Raw genomic sequence first — 27,963 nt, forward strand, 5'->3', positions numbered from 1 at the left:
CGCCCGCAGGCCCTCCACAGAGCGCATCTATGGCTCCACGTGGCGGGCCTTTGACTCTTGGTGCAACTCCCGGGGGTTCAACCCCATCCAGGCTACGGTGCCTCAGGTTCCGGACTTCCTCCAGGCGGGCCTGGATAGAGGGGTAGCTCCTAACACAATTAGGAGACAGGTCTCAGCCATCTCATCAGTTCTCCTGTGTGGCAGAAATCAGAGCCTGACACACCACCCCATGGTCAGGCAATTCCTTAAGGGGGCCTCCAACCTCAGACCACCTACGGTACACAGGTACCCTTCCTGGGATTTACACAGGGTATTGGACGCTCTAACGGGCGCCCCATTTGAGCCATTACAAACAGTTTCCCTTAAGTTCCTGACCCTGAAGGTGGCTTTCCTGGTGGCCATCACTTCCGCCAGGCGGATATCCGAACTGCAGGCGCTGTCCACCAGGGAGGATCTCTGTGTCTTCCACCAAGATAGGGTGGTGTTACGGCTGGATCCATCCTTCATTCCCAAGGTGTGCTCCTGCTTCCATCGAGCCCAGGAACTGATTTTGCCCAACTTCTGTCCAGACCCTTCTCACCCATTGGAGAGGAAGTGGCACACTCTGGACGTTAGGAGGGCTCTGAGGATTACCTCAGGAGAACCAGGCCAAACAGGAAATCCGAAGCCCTGTTTGTCTCCTTCCAACCAGGATCCCTGGGTAATAAGGTAACTTCCACCACTATCGGCAGGTGGTTGCGAACCTGCATTGTCACTGCTTACCAATCGCAGGGGTTACAGACACCAAATCATATCACAGCCCACTCCACACGGAGTGCAGCCACATCCACGGCCTGGGCCACACAAGCATCCCTGGCCGAAATCTGCAGGGCAGCCACGTGGGCTTCCCCCTCTCCCTTTGTTAGGAACTATAAGTTGGACTCCTTTGCCTCGGCAGAGGCCTCGTTCGGCCGCAGGGTGTTGCAGGCGGTTCACAGGGCAGGACCCGTGCCTCAACAGGCCTGAGTGGGGGACATATGGCCTCAGGGATCTCCCTCCCTAGGGACGTGCAGGCTTTGGTACGTCCCATTCTGGATACTCCTCCCCCCTCACTATGGAGAAAGGGCGTTGGTACTTACCTGATACGCCTCTTCTCATAGTGGGGGGAGGAGTATCCAGTCCCTCCCTGACTATGTTTGTACAACTAAGTGTTATGTTCATTGTTTATATTGTTATTTAATTATTGATGTTGAAGACAATAAGAGCAAAAAAACTGAATCAAGAGTCTGGAGCGAATGATGCAACGAGTCGGAGAGAGCTCTTCGTCATAAAACTGGGCAGGCTCACTTCCAGGGGGCGGAGCCCAAAGAGCTTATCTGACTCAAACCAATCACGAGAGGATAAGGTCAACCCATTCTGGATACTCCTCCCCCCACTATGAGAAGAGGCGTATCAGGTAAGTACCAACGCCCTTTCCCAGCTACTTTGCAGGGAATTGGCAAAAAAGATCATAAAATCGGATTTAACGCCCTTAAAAACTGCCTTGCTTAGCAATGAAAATTCTAGACTCACTTGTGGTCGTAGCTTTTAAGTGAATCACATGGTTGTTAAGCAGATCATGCTTTTCACATTGATTTTGCTTGCAGGAAGCTGGCTGGGAAGGTTTGCAAATGGGGATCATATGACCCTGGGATGCTGCAACTATTGTAAATACCTACTGGTTGGCAAGTGCCCGAATTTTGAACGTGTGACCGTAGGAATGCTGTGATGGTCATAAGTGCGAGGAATGGTCGTAAGTCACTTTATTTCAGTGCCATTGTAACTTTGAATAGTCAAGGACTACCTGTATTTCATTCTGGAAAAGAGATTCCCCAGTGTTGGAAGAAATATCCAGGTCCAGAAAGGCACTGGAGACAAAATGGAGGCTGGAGGCTAATTGGAAAGAGGGTCCATTATTGATGAAGCAGAACCACCAAGCACGTGTGATTCTGGTGCAGCAGCTGACCACATGGAGTTAAGAGAGAGAGGGAGGTATTTATACCTTATCTTGGGCTTTGCACTTGAGCCTCCTGTTCCTGTGCAAAGACATGTATTGTATTGCCTGTTGTAGGAGTCATAGCTGGCTCTGTAGGTTGTCTGAGCTAAGTTTGGTTGAAGTTTGGAGGGTGATGCAATGTCCTTAGGAGATTGTGCAATGTGGTGAGCTCCGCTGCCTGATGGTAGTGGGTTAATCCTATTATGTCCTGAAAGATCATGTCTTAATCCCATCAACCTGGAGCTGAAGGTCTTTTGTTCTGTAGATAGTATAAGCGTTCCAAATAGCATGTAAAATTAAATCAGAGTCGAAGCCAAAACTATGCTTAAAGTTCCAATTTAATAAAGCAGGCATGTTGGCATAGTGCTATGGGATTCCGACTCTGGAAGTTACATCAGAATCCCACCCAATTAAAAGTTCATGATCTTGCCTCAACACCCACAGTCCATCACACGGTCCAATCTTCTTCCATGCTGGCGTCTACGCCTAACTGCTTCCATCCAGGTGTTCAGGTTTGGAAGACAAAAGATGACCGTGAGCTTCTAGGAAGGAATTTCTTATTTTGAAAACAACACATTCTACCCTTTGCTAAATCCCCCCCTTAATAAGAGTGTGGCAGGCCAAAGATTCTTAAAGGAACCACTGCAGGCCTGACAGATAGTCTTTCTTAATAACCACAAAATAACTGCTGGGGGCTGTTAAGAAAGGTGGGGGCTGCTTTCCAAGAGCACGTTTCTTTGTTCCTCCTTTAGGGAAATATAATATTCTGCCTTTTTAATATTTCCTAAAATATTTCATTCTTCTAGGAGAGGGGTGGATGCTAGCTTTCTACACCGGCAAAAAGGATTATGAAACAATCTCAACCATAAAAAATGAGCTCATTCATCTCAGGATATCAGGCGTGAAAAAAATCAGGACTTCACATTAAGTTGTAGTTAATATAATGCATTGCTCATGTCTATAAATTAAAAACTAGTCAACTCATGGCCAACACAGAATTGATGCTAGGTAAGAGTTAACAGGATTCAACAGGAGTTGGACTAAGATCACTTGTGGGAACATAACGATTCTAAGCCGATTCCTCTCTTGACTCCACCCAAATTTCGCCCCTTGCCTGTCCTTGTACAGCAGGGGTGTCAAACTCGATTTCATTGAGGGCTGCATCAGGGTTGTGTTTGACCTCAGGGAGTTGGGGTGGGCATGGCCAGGGTGGGCATAGCGTGCTTAACGTCACTCATGTCTGAGGCGCCTCTGGTGGCCCAAGCGCTCTACCAGTGAAAACAGCCTCTCGAGCTCCATTTTCAGCTGCGGCGGCCTCCTGCTGCACCCCTGAGCTCCGTTTTCGCTGGCAGAGGGCGGCAGGAGGCTGTCGCAGCTGAAAACGGAGCCTGGGAGGCAGAGGTGATATTCAGTAGGCTCTGAACAGTTCTGGAGAACCGGTAGTGGAAATTTTTAGTAGTTCGGAGAACCGGTAAATATCACCTCTGACTGGCCCCACCCCCATCTATTCTCTGACTCCTGAGTCCCAGCTGATCAGGAGGGAATGGGGATTTTGCAGTATCCTTACCCTGGAGTGGGGAGGGAATGGGGATTTTGCAGTATCCTTACCCTGGAGTGGGGAGGGAACGGGGATTTTGCAGTATCCTTACCCTGGAGTGGGGAGGGAACGGGGATTTTGCAGTATCCTTACCCTGGAGTGGGGAGGGAACGGGGATTTTGCAGTATCCTTATCCTGGAGTGGAGAGGGAATGGGGTTTTGCAGTATCCTTACCCTGGAGTGGGGAGGGAACGGGGATTTTGCAGTATCCTTACCCTGGAGTGGGGAGGGAATGGGGATTTTGCAGTATCCTTACCCTGGAGTGGGGAGGGAATGGGGATTTTGCAGTATCCTTACCCTGGAGTGGAGAGGGAATGGGGATTTTGCAGTATCCTTCCCCTGGAGTGGGGAGGGAACGGGGATTTTGCAGTATCCTTACCCTGGAGCGGGGAGGGAACGGGGATTTTGCAGTATCCTTACCCTGGAGCGGGGAGGGAATGGGGATTTTGCAGTATCCTTGCCCTGGAGTGGGGAGGGAATGGGGATTTTGCAGTATCCTTACCCTGGAGTGGAGAGGGAATGGGGATTTTGCAGTATCCTTACCCTGGAGTGGAGAGGGAATGGGGATTTTGCAGTATCCTTCCCCTGGAGTGTGGAGGGAACGGGGATTTTGCAGTATCCTTACCCTGGAGTGGGGAGGGAACGGGGATTTTGCAGTATCCTTACCCTGGAGCGGGGAGGGAATGGGGATTTTGCAGTATCCTTACCCTGGAGCGGGGAGGGAATGGGGATTTTGCAGTATCCTTACCCTGGAGTGGGGAGGGAATGGGGATTTTGCAGTATCCTTACCCTGGAGTGGGGAGGGAATGGGGATTTTGCAGTATCCTTACAGTATCCTTCCCCTGCCACGCCCACCAAGTCACACCCACGGAACTGGTAGTAAAATTTTTGAATCCCACCATTGTTGAGAGGGCTGCATGCAACCCTCACGAGCTCTGTTTTCACTACCAGCAGCACCGCAAGCCAGTCCTTTGCTATTTCTAGGGCAGCCCCCCCTGGGCCAGAACTAAGCCTTGAGTTTGACACCCCTGTCCTACAGGATGGAGGTTTTTTGTTTTTTTAGGACTGTACTATTTGACCGAGGTACCTAAATACATAACATGCTAATATTCTCTGTCTTCTGATATTAACAGGCCTGAATCCCGATTATGGACCACGATGCTCCTGCTGGGAACCTGCCTGCTTTACTGCGCCAGGGTCCTAATGCCCATCTGCGTGGTCACCATGAGCTCTCGCTTTGACTGGGACAAGAAACAATCCGGAATTGTGTTGAGCAGCTTCTTTTGGGGTTATTGCCTGACCCAAGTTGTCGGAGGCCACTTGAGTGACCGGTATGAACAATATTACGTTAAATCAGGGGTGTCAAACGCGATTTCACTGAGCGCCGCATCAGGGTTGTGTCTGACCCCCAGGGGGCACGGGCGGCGTGGCCAGAGGGCATGGCCAGCTCGACATCACACCTGTTGGGGGCCCCTGTGGGGGCTCGAGTGCTTTGCCTGTGAAAACGGGCTCCCGAGTAACAGCTAAGTTGAAGTGCCCATTGATGTGAGTGACAATGAGTTGGCCACGCCCACCCAGTCACATGACCACCGAGCCCTCAGCCCTGCCTACCTAGGCGGTCATTAGGACAGAGAACCGGTTGTTAAATTATTTGAATCCCACCACTGACACACACACACACCGAGGGGTGTTAAGGGGGTCTTATCCCCAGAGTATTTGTTTCCAGAGACTAAGTCACCTGGGTACCAAGTTTGGTTGAAATTGGTTTGCTTGAGGCGTTCCAGAGCTATGCTGGAACACACACACACACAGAGCCATTTTTATATATAGATAGATAATATCCATGCACGATGAAGAGATAAACCTGGTTTCTTAAAAATAACCCTGTAATGGGATGGCACATAAAATCATGCAAGCAAAATTTCATTTCGGAGGGATTAATCCCATGCTTAAATCACGGGACACATAGGACACATTTATTCCTTCTGAGAGGATTTTGATGCGTGCACCTTTTCTACGACTGAGATTCTCAATCATCCAGATCACGGTTGTCCCGAAGGTGCTTTTTTTTTCAAGAGGCAACGGGACTTTCTGGTTTTTCTTTGAAGACCTTTTGCTTCTGATCCAAGAAGCTTCTTTAGTTCTGCAAGCACCTAGCGTCATGCCCACTTGCTGTTTTTAATCTCGATACTAAACCAGGGGTCTCCCAACCTGGCAACTTTGAGATTTTCTAGACTTCAACTCCCAGAATTCCCTAGCTAGCCATCGTGGAATTCTGGGAGTTGAAGTCCACAAGTCTTCAATCAGCCACGTTTGGGAGACCCCTGTCCTGAAGGAAGGGTCAACAACAGAGGTGTATTCAGCCGGTTCAGACTGGTTCAGGCGAATTGGTTGCGGAAATTTTGAGTAGTTTGAAGAACCGGCAAATACCACCTCTGGCTGGCCCCGCCCTCCCGCCCCCGCCATTCCCTGTCCTATATTCCCTTGTTTTTTTTAGTTCAGCTGATTCACACGCCAGAACGGATGGCTGCGCCTCAGCTGAGCTAAACAACAGCTCCACTCACCAGCGCTGACACTGAGAGCAGTCTTTGTTTTTTTTTAAGCAGATTTGTTTATTATTTTTTCCCTTCTGCAACACCTTACAGTCATTATATCATCATATCTGTACATGTATATAATATTTCGCTTCTATATTTACACACCTTTATACACAGTTCTATATATATTTATATATATTGTTTTTTGGCTTAATTAATTTTATTCTTGTTTTGCAGCCATTTGTACCAATTGTTCCAAATTTCATAATATTCTGACTCTTCTTTATCTTTTAATTTCAGTGTTAATTTGTCCATCTCTGCACAATCCAAAGTTTTTTTTATCACTAATTCGTCCGAGGGGGTATTATTTTGTTTCCAGCATTGGGCAAATGCTATTCTAGCTGTAGTTAGCAGATGTGTTAATATGTACTTAATTTTCTTTGTTTATTTCCCTTTGATTATTCCCAGCAGAAATATTTCGGGTTTGTATTTTATTTGTTCTCCTGTAATTTCTTGCACCCATTTCCAAATTTTTGTCCAATATTTTTGTGTTTCCGGGCAGGTCCACCATATGTGATAAAAAGTCCCTTGTACTTTTTTACACTTCCAGCAGGTCGGCTTCATGTCTGGGTACATTTTAGCCAATCTTGTTGGTGGTAAATGGCAACGACAAAACATTTTGTATATATTTTCTTTAAATGCTGCTGATCGTGTTAGTTTATAATTTGTGTATAATTTGAGGGCGGTTTTTGAGTGCTGTGCACACGCCCGAAGCCCGCTCTCATAGAACCGGTAGGAAATGATTTGCAATCCCACCACTGGTCAACAAGCAATTTTGGTGTGCTTTCAACACTCTTGCTGACCAACGTCCTAACTGTCTTTCAGGATAGGAGGGGAGAAAGTCCTTCTCCTCTCCGCCTCAGCCTGGGGATCCATCACCGCCATCACGCCCCTGCTCATTGCCTCAAGCTCCGCCCACCTGACCCTGATGACCCTCACGCGCTTCCTGATGGGACTGTTGCAAGGTGAGACAATCTGTTTCCAAACGCTTGACTCACCAGAGGAATTGGAATAACGGTGACTATTATTACGAGGAGTGGCTAGAAGGCAAGATTGCAGGCTAACTCTGCCCATTGTCGGGAGTTTGATCCTGACCGGCTCAAGGTTGACTCAGCCTTCCATCCTTCCAAGATGGGCAAAATGAGAACCCAGATTGTCGGGGAAAATAGGCTGTCTCTGTAAACCGCTTAGAGAGGGATGGAAAGCACCGTGAAGCAGTAGATAAATCTTAAGTGCTATTGCTATTTCACGTTGATAGGGATGACGCAACATTTTAAATCCCCTGCATTGGCTATGGTAGAAGTTTGCTGCCACAGGAAAAGGATGCAGGTAGTCCTTGACTTACGACCACAACTGAGCCCCAAATTTCCGTGGCTAAGCGAGGCAGTTGTTAAGTGGGGTTTGTCCCATTTTACGACCTTTCTTTTTTTGTTTTTTGGGTTTTTTTTGCAATTTTAAAAATTTTTAAACATAAAAAACAACATTAAAAAATTCTCATCCATTACATACCGCATGTCGTTTGGTTACAAGCGTTTCTGCATCCATATTTTTTTTAATATATATTTTTATTTTTAAAACCAACAAAAACAAAGCAACACATATAAAAAACTTTCCTCAATTTCATCAAGCATGTCATTTGGTTACAAACTTTTGTGCATCAGTTTTTACAACTAAAAATAAGATCACTGGTTATCCATCAAACATAACTAAATACATCATTATCATTGAGCATTATGTGTTCAAGTTACCGCTAATATTAATCATCCATAGAATATACAATACTTATAGTGTGGCATATTCAACTCCAGAAATAGTTTCCCATTGCTAATCCAAGTAGTGATTGAACATTTCAATTCATATATATGCATCCATATTTTCAATTACGTATACAATCACAGATTTTTGTCTAATATAACTAGATACCTCACTTTCATTGTACAACATATATTCAATTACGATTCATATTTATTTCTTTTCAACGAACCTAATTCCCTTACATTCTTGATTGTCTGTTTAATAACAATATACCTGTATGTAATCACTTATCTCATTCTGAATATTTTTACAGTGTAAAAGAGTTTACTAGCTGTTTATATTTATACATCACTTTCAATTATGTATAATCCCGCCAATCATCCATCGAGTATGCTTATGTTCATCATTGTCCTTGTCCATCATACATTCATTTTATGACCTTTCTTGATGTAGTTGTTAAGTGAATCCCCGCGCTTGTTAAGCTATTAAGGGTCCTCTGACTTCCTCATTGACTTTGCTTGTCAGAAGGTCGCAAAAAGTGATAGCCACAGCAATAGCACTTAAAATAATTAGTTAAAATAGGTCTCTTATTATTTCAGTTCCTAGAGGTGGAACTGTTCATTTCAGAACAATAATAGCAATAACATTTAGACTTATATACCGTTTCATAGTGCTTTTACAGCCCTCACTAAGAGGTTTACGGAGTCAGCCTATTTTCCCCGACAATCCGGGTTCTCATTTGACCCACCTCGGAAGGATGGAAGGCTGAGTCAACCGTGAGCCTGCTGAGATTCGAACTGCCAAATTGCAGGCAGCCGGCAGTCAGCAGAAGTAGCCTGCAGTACTGCACTTTGACCACTGCACCACCGTGGCTCATATGAATGGTGTAAGTTGAGGAATACCTATAATGGGATTTCTTTCTGTTTCCTGTTCTTCTGTCCACTTTATTAGGAGTTTATTTTCCCGCCTTGGCTAGTCTGCTTTCCCAGAAAGTACAAGAGAGTGAACGAGCATTGACTTACAGCACAGTTGGAACTGGCTCTCAGTTTGGGTGAGTTTCTCACACATTATAAAAATGATGCTGAGACTCTAGAAAGAGTGCAGAGAAGAGCAACAAAGATGATTAGGGGACTGAAGGCTCAGCATGTGAAGAACGGTTGCAGGAACTGGGTATGTCTAGTTTAATGAAAAGGAGGACTAGGGGTGACATGATAGCAGTCTTCCAATATCAGGGGTTGCCACAAAGAAGAGGGAGTCAAGCTATTCTCCAAAGCACTTTAAGGCCAGACAAGGAATAATGGATGGAAACTGATCGAGGAGAAATTCAACCTAGAAATTAGGAGAAATTTTCTGACAGTGAGAACAATCAACCGCTTGCCTTCAGAAGTTTCGGGAGCTTCATCACTGGAGGCTTTCAAGAAGAGACGGAACTCCCCCTTCTTATATACCTTATACCTATACTTATATACGGCTTCACAGTACTTCACAGCCCCCTGTAAGCGGTTTACAGAGTCAGCCTATTGCCCCCAACAATTTGGCTCCTCATTTTACCAATCTCGGAAGGATGGAAGGCTGAGTCAACTTTGAGCCAGTCAGGATCGAACTGCTGAAGTGCAGGCAGCCGGCAGGCAGCAGAAGTAGCTCGCAGTAGTGCATACCAACCACTGCACCATCACGGCTCTTGATAATAGTCAAAACAAATTGGCGGCAGATAAGAGTCATTGAAATTCAAGCTGGGCAGGCTTAGATCTCTCGTGGGCATGAAGGGAGATACGAAACTCATGATACGTTTGACCCCCTCACTCGGGCTCCACCTGGCCACTTGCCACGTAGATTCTGGTCTGCCAATTCTGTTGTGCCGTCCTAATTCTCTCTCTCTCTCTCCCTTTTAGGACATTGGTGATGGGGGCAGCTGGCTCCCTCCTGCTTGACTGGTATGGATGGGAAAGCGTCTTCTATCTTACAGGCCTGCTTACCTTGCTCTGGGTGTACTGCATGTGTAAATTCATCTTGCCTCTAAAGGGTAAGTAAATCCTCCCCCCCATCTATAGGACAGCGCTCAATCCAGAATAGCTGGAAGGGACCTTGGAGGTCTTCTAGTCCAGCCCCCTGCTCAAGCAGGAGATCCTATCCCATTTCAGACAAGCGGTTGTTCAGTCTCTTCTTAAAAACCTCCAGTGATGAAGCACCCACAACTTCTGGAGGCAACTTCTGTTCCACTGGTTAATCTCTCTCTCTGTGTCCTATGTCTGATATGTCTGTCTGCCTGCCTGCCTGCCTGCCTGTCCGTCCCTCCGTCCATCAATCAACCCATCCATCCATCCATCCATCCACCCCATCCATCCATCCATCCATCCATCCATCCATCCATCCACCCATCCTTATCTATCTCTGTCTAAAGATAGGTGCCGTAAAAAGGAAGGCAACTGTGAACACAAGATACTTTTACTCAATGAAAATAGTGCTGGAAGGGACCTTGGAGGTCTTCTAGCCCAACCCTCTGCTCAAGCAGGAGATCCTATACCATTTCAGACAAGTGTCTGTCCAGTCTCTTCTTAAAAACCTCCAGTGATGAAGCATCCACAGCTTCTGGATGCTATTTGGACCCTTAGCCTGGCTTCTCTCTCTGCTTAACCTAATAAATAACACATGTAGGATTTTGCCTGGATCCCTGTTGTACCTTTTTGACTCCTGTATAGCTTACCTCTACTTTGCAGATTTCTTGCTTTGCAATTGATTAGAACCAATTGTGCTAGTATTGTTCCCTGTATCTTTTGTAGCAAACTAGTTCTCTCTGGAAGTGGTTCATTTGTCTCTGAAGAGCCATTTACGATTGCAGTTCTGGGAGGGGCAGGATTCTGCTAAATACTACGAACACAGTATTGGAAGAAATGTCCCTCTGGGTTCAGTTCCAAGTGGGGAGAAAGACACTGGAAACATGGTGGCTCTTTGGAAAGATGGTTTTTAATGGTGGACAGGATCACATGCCTTGAAGATGTTGGGTGAAGAAGAAAAAAAAGAGAAAAGATGCTGAGAGTCCCTGGTTTTATACCCTCTCTGGGCTTTTGAATTTCAGCTTGTGTTCTTATTGGTTGTCAGACTCCCATGGGGTCATGCAGGGGCAATTCTGTAGGCTATCCTGAATCCCAGGCTTGGTTGAGCCTTGCTGAGTGATGATGTAATGAAAGGGCTTTGGGCAATTCCTATTATGGCTCTGCTTGAAGGAGGTAGATCTTCGTTATGTAGAGTAGACTGGCTCAGGCCTTAATGGCCCGTTGACAAAGGTGGCGGGTGGTGGCCTGAGTTTCTGCCTCCCTTTTAGGGGAAATATTCTGTCCTTTTACAACAAGGAGAAGAGAGTCGGGAGTGTCTGATGGAGATGGAGTGCACCCTGGCTCTCCTTGCTTTTGATAATCCAGAGGAATCCCCTTTTGGAGATCTGCTCAACATGATGCAGCGACAGAAAGTAATTACTAGTTATGGAACTAAAATTAAAAGATTGCAGGACTCTTAACTGCTGGTGCATTTACATTGATCTCCTAGTGTGTTGTGGGAAATAGGTGGCTTTATGTCTTTTTCATAGTCAGTTAAGGCTTCCTTTTAAGTGCTTGCTCAACCAGCTAAATTGCTTAGTTATGTTGGAAGAAATGTCCATCTGGGTTCAGTTCCAAGTGGGGAGGAAGACCCTGGAAATATGGAGGCCACTTGGAAAGATGGTTTTTAATGGTGGACAGGAACACATGGTTTGAGGTCCTGGGGGAAAGGGGGTTCACATGCAGTGGTGGGTTTCAAAAATTTTTGGAACCTACTCTGTGGGTGTGGCCTCCTTTGTGGGAGTGGCTTGCCGGCCCTGTGTTTTCTTTCTTTCTCTCTCTCTTTCTCTCTCTTTTTCCTTCCTTTTGTCTCTCTGTCCCTTTTTTCTTTTTTTTCTTTCATCTCTCTCTCACTCTCTCACTCTCTTTCTTTCTTTCTTTCTTTCTCTTTCTCTCTCTTTGTATCAGTCTGTGTGTGTGTGTGTGTGTGTGTGTGTGTGGCAGTGGTGGGTTTCAAAATATTTTGGAGCCTCTTCTGTAGGTGTGGCCTGCTTTCCGGGTCCACTGGTGGAACCTCTTCTAACCGGTTCGGTAGATTTGACGAACCGGTTCTACCGAATAGGTGCGAACTGGTAGGAACCCACCTCTGTTCACATGCCTTGAAGATCTTGAAGAAAAAAGAGAAGAGATGCTGAGAGTGCCTGAGTTTTATACCCTCTCCTGGGCCCCGCCTTAGAGCTTCCTGTACCTGTGTAAGAAATGTATCCCATTGGCTGTCAGACTCCCAAGGGGCGGGGTTCTTAGCTAACTTTGTAGGCTGTCTGTTTTTTGAGTCCCAAGCTTGGTTGAGCTGTTGCTGGGTGATGATGTAATGAAAGGGCTTTGGGCAATTCCTGTTATGGCTCTGCCTGAAGGAGGTAGATCTTTGTTATGTAAAATAGACTGGCTCAAGCCTTAATGGCCCATTGACAAAGGTGGAATGGCTGAGTTTCTGCCTTCTTTTTAGGGGGAAATTTCTGTCCTTTTAATGTTTCCAAAATATTTCATTTTTCTAGGAGAGAGGTGGGTGCTAACTTCCTATAACAGGATGTGCAAAATCTCTCCTCCCAAATTCCTGGGTTTTGTACTTTACTATTTATAACCACGTACCGGTTTATATTTTGCAGAAATAAAAGTCTCACTACACGAGTTGGCAAAGGGTCTCTCCTTATCCTCCAAACCAACCAAAGTGTCTTGGAGAAAAATATTCAGAAAGCCTCCCGTTTGGTAAGTTCCTGTCCTGTTAGCATTTCCAATTTGTTCAACTGTCACAGTTTAGGGATTTTTCTAATCAGGTTCCTTAAACTGCTTTGTTTCCCTTGAAAATGAACAAATTCCTAACGGAAATTTTGAGTCCCATCTTTGGGATGGCTGTGGTGATATCAGAACGAGGTCTTGATGGCTGTACTCTCCTGCTTATTCATTCCTTCTGGAGAAGGGAGGGAGGGAGGAAGTAGATAGGAAGAAGGAAGGAAGAAGGAAGGAGGGAGAAAGGAAAAGGGAGGAAGATGAAAGGAAGCAAGGAAGGAGGGAGGGAGGGAGGAGAGAGAAAGGAAAAGGGAGGAAGATGAAAGGAAGCAAGGAAGGAGGGAGAAAGGAAAAGGGAGGAAGATGAAAGGAAGAAAGGAAGAAGGGAGAAAGGAAAAGGGAGGAAGATGAAAGGAAGCAAGGAAGGAGGGAGAAAGGAAAAGGGAGGAAGATGAAAGGAAGCAAGGAAGGAGGGAGAAAGGAAAAGGGAGGAAGATGAAAGGAAGCAAGGAAGGAAGGAGGGAGGAGGGAGAAAGGAAAAGGGAGAAAGATGAAAGAAAGCAAGGAAAGGAGGAAGGGGATAAGAAGAAAGGAGGGAGGAAGGACAGAAGAGAGAGGAAGGAAGGAAGGGAAGAAGGAAGGTAGGAGGGAGATAGGAATAGGGAGGAAGATGAAAGGAAGCACGGAAGGAGGGAGGAAGGGAGGGAGGGAGACAGGAAAATGGAGAAACATGAAAGAAAGCAAGGAACGGAGGAAGAAAGGGGATAAGAAGGAAGGAGGGAGGAAGGACAGAAGGGAGTGAGGGTGGAAGGAAGGGAAGAAGGAAGGAAGGAGGGAGATAGGAAAAGGGAGAAAGACGAAAGGAAGCAAGGAAGGAGAAAGGGAGGAGGGAGATAGGAAAAGGAAGACAAAAGGAAGGAAGGAAGGAAGGAAGGAAGGAGGAAGGAAGGACAGAAGGGAGGGAGAAAGGAAGGGAAGAAGGAAGGAGTGAAAAAGGAAGGAAGAGGGAATGAAGCAAGAAAGGAGGGAGGGAGGAAAGAAGGATGGAAGGAAGCGGGTAGGGAAAAAAGAAGGAATACAGAGGAAAGCAAGGAAGGAGGGAGGAAGGGAGGGAAAATCACATACAGGTAGTCCTTTACTTACAACCTTTCATTTAACAGCTGTTCGAAGCTATAACCACACTATAAAAAGGGATTCCCAATCGCTCCTCAGGCTTACAGCCATTACAGCAACCACTGCATGATTCACTTAATTGATGGAGCGATTTGCTTAAAAGCGATGGCGGGGAAGACCATAAAGTTCTTGAGAACATGTTGCTCCTCTGAACCTGCTAATGGGTCTCCCCAGGGCGGTGATTGTGGCGCAGTTGTGTGCGGCGAGCACCTTCTTCACCCTGCTCTCCTGGCTACCCACTTTCTTCAGCGAAACCTTTCCCGATTCAAAGGTAAGCGCATCTCCTTCACGAGAACACGGGAAAAGAGATTTTCCTCGACCCCCCGGAGTAAACTTTGCCTTCTTCAAGAGAATCGACCAATCGGGATAGAGCTGGAAAGGGGCCTTGGGAACATGTCCTCTGGGGGTTTGGGATGCTCAAAGCACATTCATGGAGCTTGGGGATTTTTGAAGAACGAAAAGCAAAACCAGGATATGAAAAGAAGGACTAGGGGAGACATGATAGCAGTGTTCCAATATCTCAGGGGTTGCCCCAAAGAAGAGGGAGTCAAGCTATTCTCCAGGGCACCTGAGGGTAGAACAAGAAGCAATGGGTGGAAACTAGTTAAGAGAAGCAACTTAGAACTGAGGAGAAATTTCCTGACAGTTAGAACAATTAACCAGTGGAACAGAAATTGCCTCCAGAAGTTGTGAAAGCCCCAATACTGGAAGTCTTTAAGAAGATGTTGGATAGCCATTTGTCTGAAACGGTATAGGGTTTCCTGCCTAGGCAGGGGGTTGGACTAGAAGCCCTCCAAGGTCCCTTCCAACTCTGCTATTGTATTGTATTGTATAGTCATTTGTTCGAAATGGTATAGGATCTCCTGCTTGAGCAGGGGGCTGGACTAGAAGACCACTAAGGTCCCTTCCAGCTTAATTCTGATCGATTAAAAGCATCTTGTGTTGGAGTTGCCTTCCTTTTTATGGTACCCTGGGTGCAAATAAGCATAAATGTCAGTGGTGAAAACTAGGCAAATGATTTTCAGGAGTTTGGAGTTTCCCTCTACTTTGCCTTTACTTAAGATTAGTAAAGCATGAAGACAACAGTGGCTGTAAATTGAAATTTGGATAGCAATCCTTGTTGTGGTGGAGTAGCAGCCCCTAGTGGTCAGACTGGCAAATGACATGGCCTTTTTTGCCATAGGGTATGAATACAGTCATACAAGTGGAACTTTTCAGCAACTCAGATTCTTCTAGATTAGAATAATGATTTTTAGCACTCCTGGTCAAAAAAAGCTATCACAATTTGCCCTCCGTCACTGATTTGTGCATGTATTTTAATTATTTCATTTACAAGTCCTTGACTTACCCACAGTTCACTTAGTGACCAAAATTACAAGGGCACTGAAAAATGGACTTATGACCATTTTTCACACTTATGACCATTGCAGCATTCCCCCATGGCCGTGTGATGAAAATTGGGGCACTTGGCAACTGACTCCTCTTTAGGATGGCTGCAATGTCCCTGGGTCATGTGATTCCCCTTTTGCGACCGTCTCACAAGCAAAGTCAAGGGGGAAGCCAGATTCACTTAACAACTGCAAAGGAATGGATCAGGGGAGGGTTCTGGATCACGTTCCAACTGGAACGGTTGGAACGGGCCCAGTGGTGTCCACATGGGCATGCGTCTTAGCGTCTCTGTGAGCCTCTGTGATGCTCCAGCTGCTCCGCGGAACATTGTGCAGGTGCTTTTTATGTGCCATGTACGTGTGCGGAAGCGCAGAAGCCTTAAAAGACAGATAAGGAGCTCTGGCGGGCAGGCGGGCCCTCTGGAGCACCGTACTGGAATGGCATCCGGTGCTCCAGGCAGGCTCCGGTATGCCCGTAGCAGGCCGTACCGCCTGCAACCCACCACTGGAATGGATCATCGAATAAATCAACAGAATTCATAATTGAGGCACAAATGACCAAAATCAAATTGTCCTACCGGTACTTTGGACCAAGGTTTTACTACCGGCTTGCAACCCCCATGTGCGTGCGCTGTTCACTGTAAATTGTTCTTCATGCATGCATAGAACAATTTACAGTAAACTGCGCACATGCAGTCACTAGAGAACAAAATGGCGGCGGCGAGGGAACAGGTTCGGGGGCGTGGCAGGCCTGGGTCGCTGCCGGTTCTGCGACCCAGGCCTGAATTCCACTACCGGTTTGGCTGAACCGGGAGCAACCCACCTCTGCTTTGGACACATTATGTGAAGACTCAACTCTCTGGAGGAAGCTCTGATGTTGAGAAAGGTGGAAGATAAGAGAAGAGGACAAACCGACAGCAAAGTGAATGGACTCCATTAGACGAGTGATGAGTGAACTCATGAGAGAAGACCTTAACCAGGTTAAGGGATCGGTGGTCAGGAAGAAAATCCATGATCAGTAGGAATTAGAAACGATTTGGTGTTACTTAGTCAACCTAGTTAATGCTTTAAAGGAGGAGTGTCCAACCTTGGCAACTTTAAGATTTGTGGACTTCAATTCCCAGAATTGGGAATTGAAACCCACAAGTCTAAAAAGTTGCCAAGATTGGACATCCCTGACAGTGATGGTATGTTTAACAAGTGGTTCGGTGAGTGCGTGCTTTGCGTGCAGCGCTGAAAATGGAGCCTTTGGAAGCTTAGCTGCTTAACTTCCAAGTCAGCAACGTTAAGTAGAACAGTGAGGTGGTGGTGGGGAATCAGCTGGGCTGAATGATTGAGATGAGCTAGAAAGCAAGAAATAAAAGGACAGGATAGAGCGGATACAGGTGGGAGGGGCCAACTCAGTGGTGGGTTTCAAATTTTTTTAGAACCTCTTCTGTAGGTGTGGCCTGCTTTGTGGGAGTGGCTTGCGGGCCATGTGACTGGGTGGGCATGGCCAACTTGTAAAATGTGGTGAAACTCACTTAACAACGCTCTGGCATTTGAAGCACGCAAGTCTTTTTTTATTATTAAAATTTTTTAATTTTTAATTTAAAACAAATACAACATCCTTCTTTACATGCTATAGAAAGTGTATCAGTTGATTACAAATAGACTTTTGTGCATCTCTTCCACAGTCAACAAACATAATTCATGTTAACTCAAGCGTTTTAACTCAAATATTCATACAAGTCTTAAAGCTGTCAAGTTACAAGAACTTTGCACTCCTAACCCTTTAGAAAAAAAAAACCCAGGGGTGTTCAAACTTGACAGGTTTAAGACTTGTGGACTTCAACTCCCAGAATTCCTCCTCCAGTCATGTTGACTCAGGAACTCTGGCATTGAAGTGTGCCAAGTCTTAAAGCTGTCAAGTTACAAGACCCTTGCACTCCTAAACCTTTAGGAAAAAAAAACCCCAGGGGTGTTCAAACTTGACAGCTTTAAGACTTGTGGACTTCAACTCCCAGAATTCCTCCTCTCGCTCTTCATCTTGATGATGTGCGGACGGGCGGGGGGGGGGAGCTGGAACCGGTTCTAAACGGCACTGTAGATTTGTGGAACCTCTTCTATAGAAGAGCTTAGAACTGGCAGGAACCCACCCCTGGGCCAACTGATCGCTAGAGCTACCGGTTCGTCCAAACTGGTCCAAATCAGCTGAATACCACCTCTGACCCCTGTTTTAAATCTTTATAGCTGATTCTTTTCTGATCATGGAGGCTCTACAGATACTTATTTCTGCGGTATCTTTTTTTCCAGGGCTGGATTTTTAATGTCATTCCTTGGCTGGTGGCAATTCCAATCAGTTTGTTTGCTGGATTCCTCTCCGATCAATGCATCAGTCAAGGTATTTTATTCTTGGTTCCTTTAATTCTGTGTTGTCCAATTCACAACACAACAGCGACATGCTGTTACTATTCAGGGTTGGGGGAAAAATATGGTTGGTTTTGCGGTGGTTTAAGGCTTCTCTCCTTAATATTTACTTCTTGGGCACTTCAAAGTGTGCAAAGTGTTGCTTCTAAACTGGGGTAAGGAAGGGTAGATTAAAGGTAGGATATGACAAATATTAAAGGCAAAGGAGAATTAAACATGGTTTTCACTAAAAGCTTTGCAGCACTTCCAATGCAGTTCCACATTGCGCCATCAAAATATGTGGGTGGTGTTAAGTCTATCCCCGTTAGGGGATTAGAGTTCTGCAGCAGAAGTTAGTAATGAATAAGCCGCTGAATAGTCAGTCACAGCCACCGAAGGTAAAACAAATAATAGCTTTACTTGCGTAACAAAAATAGGATAAATAGTCTCCGAAACAGACTATAAGCAGTCTTGAAGTATATACGCCAGTGGTGAGTTTCAAAATTTTTTTGAACCTACTCTGTGGGTGTGGCCTCCTTTGTGGGAGTGGCTTGCCAGTCATGTGACCTGGTGGGAGTGGCTTGCCGGCCATGTGTTTTCTTTCTTTCTTTGTTTCTTTGTTTGTTTGTTTGTTTCTTTCTTTCTTTCTTTCTTTCTTTCTTTCTCTCTCTCTCTCTCTCTCTCTTTCCTTTTGTCTCTCTGTCCCTTTTTCCTTTTTTTCTTTCATCTCTCTCACTTTTTCTTTCTTTTTTCTTTTTTTCTTTTTTTCTTTATTTCTTTATTTCTTCCTTCCTTTCTCTTTCTCTTTCTTTCTTTCTCTCTCTCTCTCTCTCTCTCTCTCCCTCCCTCCCTCCCTCTCTCTCTCTCTCTCTGTCAGTGGTGGGTTTCAAAAAAATTTGGAACCTCTTCTGTAGGTGTGGCCTGCTTTCTGGTGGAACCTCTTCTAACCGGTTCAGTAGATTTGACGAACCAGTTCTACCGAACTGGTGCGAACTGGTAGGAACCCACCTCTGATATACACAGTCTATTTACAATGCGTTGATGTTACAGTTGCTCAACTCACAATTCACCATGTAGACAGGTAACTACTATACAGACTAGCCACCATCCAATACACAGTCTTCTCTTCAAATAGTAAGCTCATACAGTAACAATCAGTAACAATCAGGAGAATCAAGGAGCATCAGGGAAAATTCCGTACTCCTTCCTTCCTCCTTTTATGGCTGCTTAAAGCAACAGCATCCAATTACCTCTCTTACATTTAAAGTAACAGATACATTTGTTACAATCGTGGCTTATGCTTATACATATACATTGCCAAGCCAAGACTAGGGCTACGTCCCTAACAGGTGGTATAAATCTGGCACATCTCAAGAGTTCTTTAAGCAACTACATCTCTAAAAAGGATACACAGCCCTAGTTATTTGCACCTGCCAGAATTATTTTCCTTTTTTGTTTTTAAATCAATCCGGAGAGAAAAATCTATCTATATGGTAGCTAAGAATCAATACTGATTTAGCGGTACATGATCAATCCATTGGTTCCACCCTCCCCCCCTAAAAAACAGAATAGAAATACTCCTGATTGAAGTTTTTAACCCAACTTTAAACATATGTGGTTTATTCTTTAAAAAAAAAAAGCCTGTTGCAAGTTGTGTGGCCAACCAAAATTGCTGGCAATCTGTCCTCCTCTCCCTCCAGTAAAGAAAAATGGGTCTGTCCTGGTTAGCTGATTGTTTCTCTTTCTGCTTTCAGGATGCAAACCGATCACTGCTCGTAAATTTATGCAGGTAAGAGGGAGAAAATATTTCAATATTGTTACCGAGAACGAACGAAAGGTTATATCTCCATGGGTGCCAATGATAAATGGACCCCTTGTGATATTTTGGTATTCTTAACTCATAGGGCATTCTTGTGCCAAGAAAAATGGGGTAAATTAATAACTGTCCCACTGCAGCAGAAATTTTGGGCTCCATTGTGGTCATACATCGAAAGCTACCTATGTTCCAATCTCTTCTGCATTACACTTTGCTGGATGCTTTGGTGCTTGGGGAGTTATTTCCGGTATTAGATTGTTAGATTTATCTTACCTTCAGTCTTTAAGCTTATTCCTGTTTCAGAGACCTGCTTAGAATCGGACACCAGTGAAATGGTGTATATATGCTATGGGGGAAATATATATATATATTTCCCCATAGCATCCATGTATATATGTTTGTGTGTGTGTGTGTGTGTGTGTGTGTGTGTGAGACAACCCCTGGTATGCCCAAATATGGGAGGGAGCATACTGCTTCCCTTTTCTGTCTATTGGCTCACTCTGGGAGCCATCCAGGCAGAAAGCCTTTTTTTTTAATGTTGCCTTGTTACATTTGTGTTGCAATTGTGCTGATAAATAAATGGTTCCACCACAAAACCGCGGTAGACTAAAGCGCGCTCAACGAAAGCGCGTACGTGACGTCATCACAGCGCGACGAAAACAGCACGCTGTGAGCGGTAAACTTAAAATTAATGCGTAAATCTAAACCTAACCCCCCCCAAACCTAACCCTAAACCTAACCCTAAGCCTAACCCTTAACCTAACCCTAAACCTAACGCTAACGCTAACCCTTAACCTAACGCTAACCCTAACCCTAACGCTTAACGTAACCCTAAACCTAACCCTAACCCTTAACCTAACCCTAAACCTAAACCTAAACCTAAACCTAAACCTAAACCTAAACCTAAACCTAAACCTAACCCTTACCTTTATGTGAATCGGCTTGCTTTAATTTAATTTTAATTTTAATTTAATTTATTTTTTATTTTATTTGTCGCGCTGCTGATGACGTTACGTACGCGCTTTCGTCCGGCACGCTTTAGTCTACCGCGGTTTTGGCGTGCCACGAAATAAATAAAGGGAGACTAGTATAGATCTATTTCAAGCTATTTAGCTCTCATCAGCTCAATTTCCAGTAAGAGTATGGCTAGCTGATGAGAGCTAAATAGCTTGAAATAGATCTATACTAGTCTCCCTTTATTTATTTATCAGCACAATTGATATATATATATGTATATGTATATGTATATGTATATGTATATGTATATGTATATGTATATGTATATGTATATGTATATGTATTTGTATGTATATAATAACGTGTATATTAACGAAAATTATGTCTTTTGATTTCCTTTGAGGTCATCGGATCTGGGGTATCCAGTCTTTTCGCCTTAGGGATAGGTTACTCCACCAGCTTTTGCCAAGCAGTAGCCTTCGCCTCAGCCAGTATTGGACTTCAGACTTTCAACCACAGGTAAACACCACAACTTCTAAATGTAAAACATGTTGGCTGGGGAATTCTGGGAGTTGAAGTCCATGTGTGTTAAAGTTGCAGAGTATGAAAAACGTAGGTACAATTGTTGGGGCCAGTGTTCAAATTTTTTACTACCAGCTCTGTGGGTGTGGCTTGGTAGGCGTGGCATGGTTTGGTGGGGGTGGCTTGGTGGGGGTGGCAGGGGAAGGATACTGTAAAATCCCCATTTCCTCCCACTCCAGGGGAAGCTTACTGCAAAATCCCCATTCCCTCCCGATCAGCTGGGACTCGGGAGGAAGAGAATAGATGGGGGCCAGCCAGAGGTGGCAATTGCCAGTTCTCCGAACTACTCAAAATTTCCATTACTGGTTCTCCAGAACTGGTCAGAACCTGCTGAATACCACCTCTGATGGTGGCTTGTTGGCCGCCGGCCCCTCCAGCAGCTGAATCAGAGGAGGGGGCAGCGTGGGAGTCAGGGTCAGCATCAAGGTAATTTGAGAGGAAGAAGGAATGGAGCTGGCAGAGAGAGGGGGGGGGGAAGGGCGGAGCCTTGGTAGTCCGTCAGCCCTCAGATGGAGAGTCAACAGCCCCCAGGTCTGGAGGTGGCTGTTGAGGAAGAGGGGGAACTGGGTCCAGTGCCTGATGCATGGATGCGCATAAGGCAGAGGAGAGGAGAGCAGTGGAAATCCATGGGCCGTTCCTTGGGATGGAAGAGCCACCACTGCTAGTGAAGCTAGTGAGATGAATAGATGTGTCAGACAACTATTCATCTCCCTGACTTGTTGGGTCATCATTTCAGAGATATATCCTTACCCCAAACCGAAGATCTTTCTGATCTTGAATGGGCAAAAAAGCATTGGCAGCAGGAGCGAGCTCTGACTTCCTGCTGGCTTCCCCAATGTCTTTCTTTGTGGAAAGCCAGCAGGAAGTGTCACAAATCACGACCACATGGCCGCAGCTGACTGCAGCTTTGCTGCATTGGTTACAATGTTCTCAATACAACTGGTCTGAAGATCCTTGAAAATCCCAAGGGAGCAATGGATTTTAGATCCTTTAAACTAGCCCATTTGAGATACTTTTGCCAATTACCTCCACCAGACCGATTAGATCCCACAGACTAGGCCTCCTCCGAATTCCATCCGCTGGCCAGTGTTGACTGGCGACTACCCGGAGGAGAGCCTTCTCTGTGGCTGCTCCGACCCTCTGGAACGAACTCCCTGTGGAGATTCGCACCCTCACCACCCTCCTGGCCTTCCGCAAAGCCCTTAAAACCTGGCTGTTCCGACAGGCCTGGGGCTAAAGAACCGTGCCCCTATCTTGAATGGTATGATTGTTGCGCTTTTAAATTATGTTTTGTTGTGTTGTTGTCAAATTGTTTGTATCCCCCCCTTCCCTTGTTTTGAGTTGTGAGCCGCCCTGAGTCCCCCTCGGGGGAAAAGGGCGGCATACAAATGAAATAAACAGTTAAACAGTTAAACTTTGATTAAAAAAACGGTTGGCCTATCATGCATCATTTCACCCAATTGAAGTGACAAAGAGAGAAACAAGAGGGGCATTAGTAGTATAAGTGATCAGTGATCATTAGAAATAGCAAAAGGTCTTAGGGCCCATTGGTAGCATGATAATTAAGATTAACCTTCTTTTGAGTTAAGGAAAGCTACATACTTCCTGCTACAAAGGTACTCAACCCAGAGGCCTACAAACACAACAATCAAATGTTTTAACTCATTCCAAATGCTGCCAATTTAACAGCTAATTGAGTTTCGGTTGTAAAACATCTTTATTTTTTTTTTCTACAGTGGAATCTCAGTCAATATTCAGGATCTGGCTCCTTCGTGTGCGGGTTTATTGTTCGGTGAGCAAAAATTGTTTTTTTCCCCTATTACAATATATATTTCAAGTTAAGCAGGGGACTCTGAAGACTTCACAATTGTGTCCATATAGTTTACCTGGCCACAATTATGGAGTTGACTTTCCATTTCCGGAGTCCTTGGGGATTGGGCGGCCTATAAATTTAATAAAAATAAATAAAAAATAAATAAAGTGTTTTCCCAATTTCCCAGGGAAGATTATGCCTTGGGATTCCTGATTAGGCTCCCATCCAGGGGTGGGTTTCTTCCGGGCATTACTGTCCGTTTGGCGTGTGTGCAATTTTGCCTATAAAGAGGTCTGCGCATGCGCAGAACATTTATTTTTTAATTTTTAGAAATTTTTATTTCTAATATACATTTTTATCATCTTTGCAACACTTTTACATCTTTTAAATATCCATTATGTTTCTTTTACCCATACATATATACCTTATACTTCTATATCTATCTACCGTATTTTTCAGAGTATAAGACGCACCGGAGGATAAAATGCACCAAGGTTTTGAAGAGGCAAATTAAGAAAAAAAAAGTTTTTGCACTCTGCAAACCTCCCAAAAACGGCCAGTTTTTCACCCATTTTTTTTAATTAAAAAAAGGGCATGAATAGCCTTTAGGAGGCTTGTAGAGTGCTCCTGAGGGGGTGGGGCCAAAAACAAGCAAAAAATGGCCCGTTTTTCGCAAAAAATTGTCAAAAAAAGGGCATGGATAGCTTTTAGGAGGCTTTCAGAGTGCTCTTGGGGGCTACGGGGGGCACAATTGAGCAAAAAACAGCCCATTTTCTGCTCATTTCTGCTCTCCCAAGCCTCCGGGAGCACTCTGGAAGCCTCCTAAAAGCTATGCATGGCCATTGTGGTGAAGGGGACGGGGTTTCGGCGGGCAAAAAAATGCTGTATTCAGTGTATAAGAAGCACCCAGATTTTCAGCCTCTTTTGAGGGAAAAATACCGTATTTTTCTCTCTCTATATATTTACATATCTTTTATCTCTATTGGTTCCTTACAATTCATCTTATATGTACATTTTGATTCTCTTATATTTCTTATTTCGTACTATTTTTATATACACTCTATCTTATATTTTTCCCGACTTGTTAATTCTGCTTAATTACGTATGTATTATTCATGTATTTATTTTCTGCCCTCTTGATCTTCCCCCCCCCATTATTGCTTTCCTATTCTTTACCTCTTTACTCTAGCCATTTGTACCATAGATTCCTGTTCTGACCCCCCCCCCTTCTCCGTCCAGGAACGAAAGCCGAAACCAACGTAAATGAGAATGTTTTTTAATCAGTCCAGACTCTCGTTAGCTGCAAGCCACATAAACAAAGAGATAAGCACTCTGGCAGCAAGTCCTACAAACCTTGGCAGCAATGCAAACAAACTCTGGCAGCAATCCAGCCTGCCGAGTTTGTTTCTCGTTAGTCCTTAACGTTGACTTCTGCAAGAAGGGCGTGGCACAAGCAGTCTCTTTTATAATCAGGAGAGGATCTTAATGAGCATCAGCTGAGTGTAATCACCTCCTGTAATTACACAGTTGTTCTTGACGCTGAGTAGCCCTTCGATGGCGTGCATCCCGGAACAACTCACAGGTGTTTTCTGGATCACTCACTCTTGTCTCCTCCCCACTGATCCAAGGCTCAGGCGCCACGTGGTGGCCAACCAGTCTCTCCCCGCCCTGCTCGGAGTCGGAACCCTGTCCAGGGTCCTCCACCTTCTCCAGGGTCGACTCATAAGACCCCTCGCTGTCAGAGTCTGGTGGCAGCTCCAATGGCTCCTGCCAGGCCACAACAGATTCCATACTAAGTAGTACTCAGATTCCTCTTTGTCTTTTAGTTCTTTTGTGAGTCTGTCCATTTTAGCGCACTTCAGTACTTTTTTTAATCACGTTTTCTTCCGTTGGCGTATATTTGTTTTTCCAGTTCACACATTGAAAAAGGTCAAAAAAAGGGGGACCCGGTTCAGGGGCGTGGTGAGCATGCCGTCCCTATCGGTTCAGAGACACCGTTGCCATTTCCCCTACCGGTTCCACTGAACCGATGCAAACCTGTAAGAACCCACCTCTGCTCCCATCCAAATGCTAACCTGGCTTAACCCTGCTTAGCTTTTGAGATCATCGTATGGGGCAGAACAAGAAGCAATGGGTGGAAACTAATCAAGGAGAGAAGCAACTTAGAACTGAGGAGAAATTTCCTGACAATTAGAACAATTCATCAGTGGAACAGAAATTGCCTCCAGAAGTTGTGAGTGCCCCAACACTGGAAGTCTTTAAGAAGATGTTAGATAGCCATTTGTCTGAAATGGTATAGGGTTTCCTGCCTACGCAGCGGGTTGGACTAGAAGACCTCCAAGGTCCCTTCTAACTCTGCTATTGTATTGTATTGTATTCTGTTAGCTGTTTCTGAGATCCTTGGTTTGTACCCAGTCAGGAAAAAATCAGCCTAATCATATCACCACAAAATACCATCTGAAGGCAAAATTGCCAGAAAGAGACCATCATTTAGCCTTGATACCAATTTTTTTGTAATTGCAAAGGTTCTGACTTTCTTTGAAAATCTGGATTAGCACAGATTATTGGGTCCATTAAAACAACCCTTTAGACATCTTGGTCGGTAATTATCATGGACTGAGAATAATTAGAGAGCTTGAATAAGTGAACTAATCTTTGTGAAGCCACAAAAGGAATACACACCTGCCTTCCTTATATTATGCCTTAAGATATGAATGACACACATTTTCCTGCAGGGTGTGAATGAACGTCACTGAATGAATGAAGGAATGAATGGAAACAATGAAAGAGTGAGCCAGAGATCACTGTAACAGCATTGCCAGAAAGGCATTAAGAGTTGTTAACCTAATCTTGCGAAGCTTCTTCTCCGGTAATACTGTACTGCAAATTAGGGCATACAAAACCTTTGCTAGACCAATTCTCGAATACAGTTCTTCTCCATTATACTGGAATCTGCACTGTCCATTAACACAAGTGAGCGAGTCCAGGGATATTTCACGAGACGAGTCCTCCACTCCTCTGTTCACCACAGAATCCTGTGTTCTTATTTATGTTTATTCTTATTTCTGTTATCTTGTACATGAGTGACAAACTAAGTAACTAAAATAAAATAAATAAATAAATACATCATAGAGAAACATCCTTTCTCTCCTGATGATTTTAATCAGAGGGATTTCAGTGAAAAAGAGCTGGCGAAACACAATTCTCTTTTGTGTCGGCCAAACAATGGATTCAAAAATTGTTGCTCTTGTGATACACCTTATCCCTCAGTTGAAGGTTACAAATGGACAAGAGAGTTTTAACAGTATGTAGATTATCAGGGATGGCTTGAGGGTAGCAAAAAAAGATTCAGGACTATTTGTAGGGCCAAAAGGAGAGGAATTATAACCATTCGAGGAAACACCCTGATTAAAAAAAGGGGAAGAGAAGTAATTCCCTGAAGAAAAAGTAGAAGGATAAATTTTCCTTTCAATTGAGAGGAAGAAACTGTTCAAACTCTCAGGGAGATGGCGGTGTCCTTGATGGAGGCAGAGATGACAGAAACGATATGAGTGGAAGGATATCAAATACTTGTGAATTTACACATCACCTTCTTTCTTTATCTTTCCTTAGGTGTGGCAAACACAGGTGGCGCTTTACTGGGTATGTTATGGTGTTTCAGACAATTCATCATTCCCCTAATAGCTTCTCAGCTATATTTGTATTCCTAGGACCAACTGGATGGACTATGGAATAAGATTTCAGCCCACAGTTAAGAAATAACAAGTTGACTACTAAGGGAATCCCCCCCCCCCCACAAAAGTGTAGGTATATCAGGGGTGTCAAACTCAAATTCATTGAGAGCCACATCAGGGCTGTGGTTGACCTTGAGGGGCTGAGCGGGTGTAGCCGACTGGAAGGGCGTGGCTAGCTTGACATCACTCACTGAACGTGGCCAGCTGGGTGGGCATGGCCAGCTTGCGCCCCAAACTGCTAGCATGTTTCCTCTTCGCATTGGGTAGACATGGGTAGACATTTTCCAGGATGCCCCCCATGGGTCAGATCCGAACTGGACACCTGATGTATATTAACCCATAGGGTGTGGCTGCAGTATTATTATTCACCCATCCTCTTTAATCTTTTCCCCTTCCTTTTATTATCTGTACACCTTATTATTAGTATGCTGGCTGGGGAATTCTGGGAGTTGAAGTCCGCAGGTCTTAAAATGGCCAAGGTTGGGAAACCCTGTTCTAGGTGGAGTAAATGTTCTTGAAGATAACCGAACCCCCAAGCTGTATCAGCTCTAACCAGCCCCCTGAATTGTACCCAGAAACAAACTACCCAATCCTGCAGCTCTCGTGGTACCGCTGTGACAATGCGACAACATTAGACTGCTCCCATTAATGGGTGAGCAACTATATTCTGCACTTATTGCAGTTTCTGGGTAGTTTCCAAGGGCAGCCCCAGGTGGGGCGAGTTGTAGTAATCTAAACTTGTTGGTTGTCAACGGAATAGCCCAAAGTAAGAATCTCTGGGTTGAACCAAGATTGTTGAAAAGAAAAAAGAGAGAGAGAGAGAGACAGCGCACTCACTTTTGTGTTTTCCCTCTGCACCCAGGTGTCATTTGTGTGTACCTAGCTGGACACCTCATCGAAAACACAGGCTCCTGGGTGTCTGTTTTCAATCTCGTGGCCGTTGTGAATGCCCTTGGCCTTTGCACATTCCTCATCTTTGGAGAAGCTCATAGGATGGACCTGGATCCAGCCTACATCGACTTATAAACACATCAGCAGACTTGGAGGGAAGGGTCAAGATTTTGAAACGGAGAATGAAAAGCAGAATCCCAGGAAAAAAAACATACTGGCTATGGAATGATAACAGTCCAAGCATTCACTGGTTAGCTCCAGATTTGCTAGCCATCTCCGAACCTTTTCCTCCCAGGTGGTGGTTGGTGTGTGTTTCAACCTCTTTGATTAGGTGCTATTCCTCCATTATCCCACAGGGGCTTCTTTCCCCCCCCCCCCATGTATCGGTGTTCTAACCAACATTGGACCCATATTGGCTATTCTAGTTGGGAATGATAG

The 27,963-nt window shown here is 44.8% G+C and overlaps 1 protein-coding gene across 2 annotated transcripts in view; it reads left to right on the forward strand.

The window, feature by feature from the left end:
* Window positions 1–27,722, forward strand: part of SLC17A9 (solute carrier family 17 member 9) — a 50,121-nt gene extending 22,399 nt beyond the window's left edge. The window contains exons 1-13 of one of the 2 annotated variants that reach the window (XM_032217819.1): window positions 2,615–3,022; window positions 4,745–4,942; window positions 7,034–7,173; window positions 8,915–9,014; window positions 9,856–9,986; window positions 12,663–12,762; window positions 14,131–14,227; window positions 17,640–17,727; window positions 19,487–19,521; window positions 20,909–21,024; window positions 22,824–22,879; window positions 26,513–26,542; window positions 27,497–27,722. In XM_032217819.1, the coding sequence (XP_032073710.1) occupies window positions 4,770–4,942; window positions 7,034–7,173; window positions 8,915–9,014; window positions 9,856–9,986; window positions 12,663–12,762; window positions 14,131–14,227; window positions 17,640–17,727; window positions 19,487–19,521; window positions 20,909–21,024; window positions 22,824–22,879; window positions 26,513–26,542; window positions 27,497–27,660 (1,230 nt within the window). In that variant the 5' untranslated portion in view covers window positions 2,615–3,022; window positions 4,745–4,769 and the 3' untranslated portion in view covers window positions 27,661–27,722. Of the gene's footprint in view, window positions 1–2,614; window positions 3,023–4,744; window positions 4,943–7,033; window positions 7,174–8,914; window positions 9,015–9,855; window positions 9,987–12,662; window positions 12,763–14,130; window positions 14,228–17,639; window positions 17,728–19,486; window positions 19,522–20,908; window positions 21,025–22,823; window positions 22,880–26,512; window positions 26,543–27,496 lie in introns of those variants that run through there. The other variant, XM_032217818.1, reaches the window with a different exon arrangement.
* The last annotated feature ends 241 nt before the right edge of the window (window positions 27,723–27,963 follow it).

This window comes from Thamnophis elegans, chromosome 5 (genome assembly GCF_009769535.1).
Source record: "Thamnophis elegans isolate rThaEle1 chromosome 5, rThaEle1.pri, whole genome shotgun sequence".
NCBI lineage: Eukaryota > Metazoa > Chordata > Lepidosauria > Squamata > Colubridae > Thamnophis > Thamnophis elegans.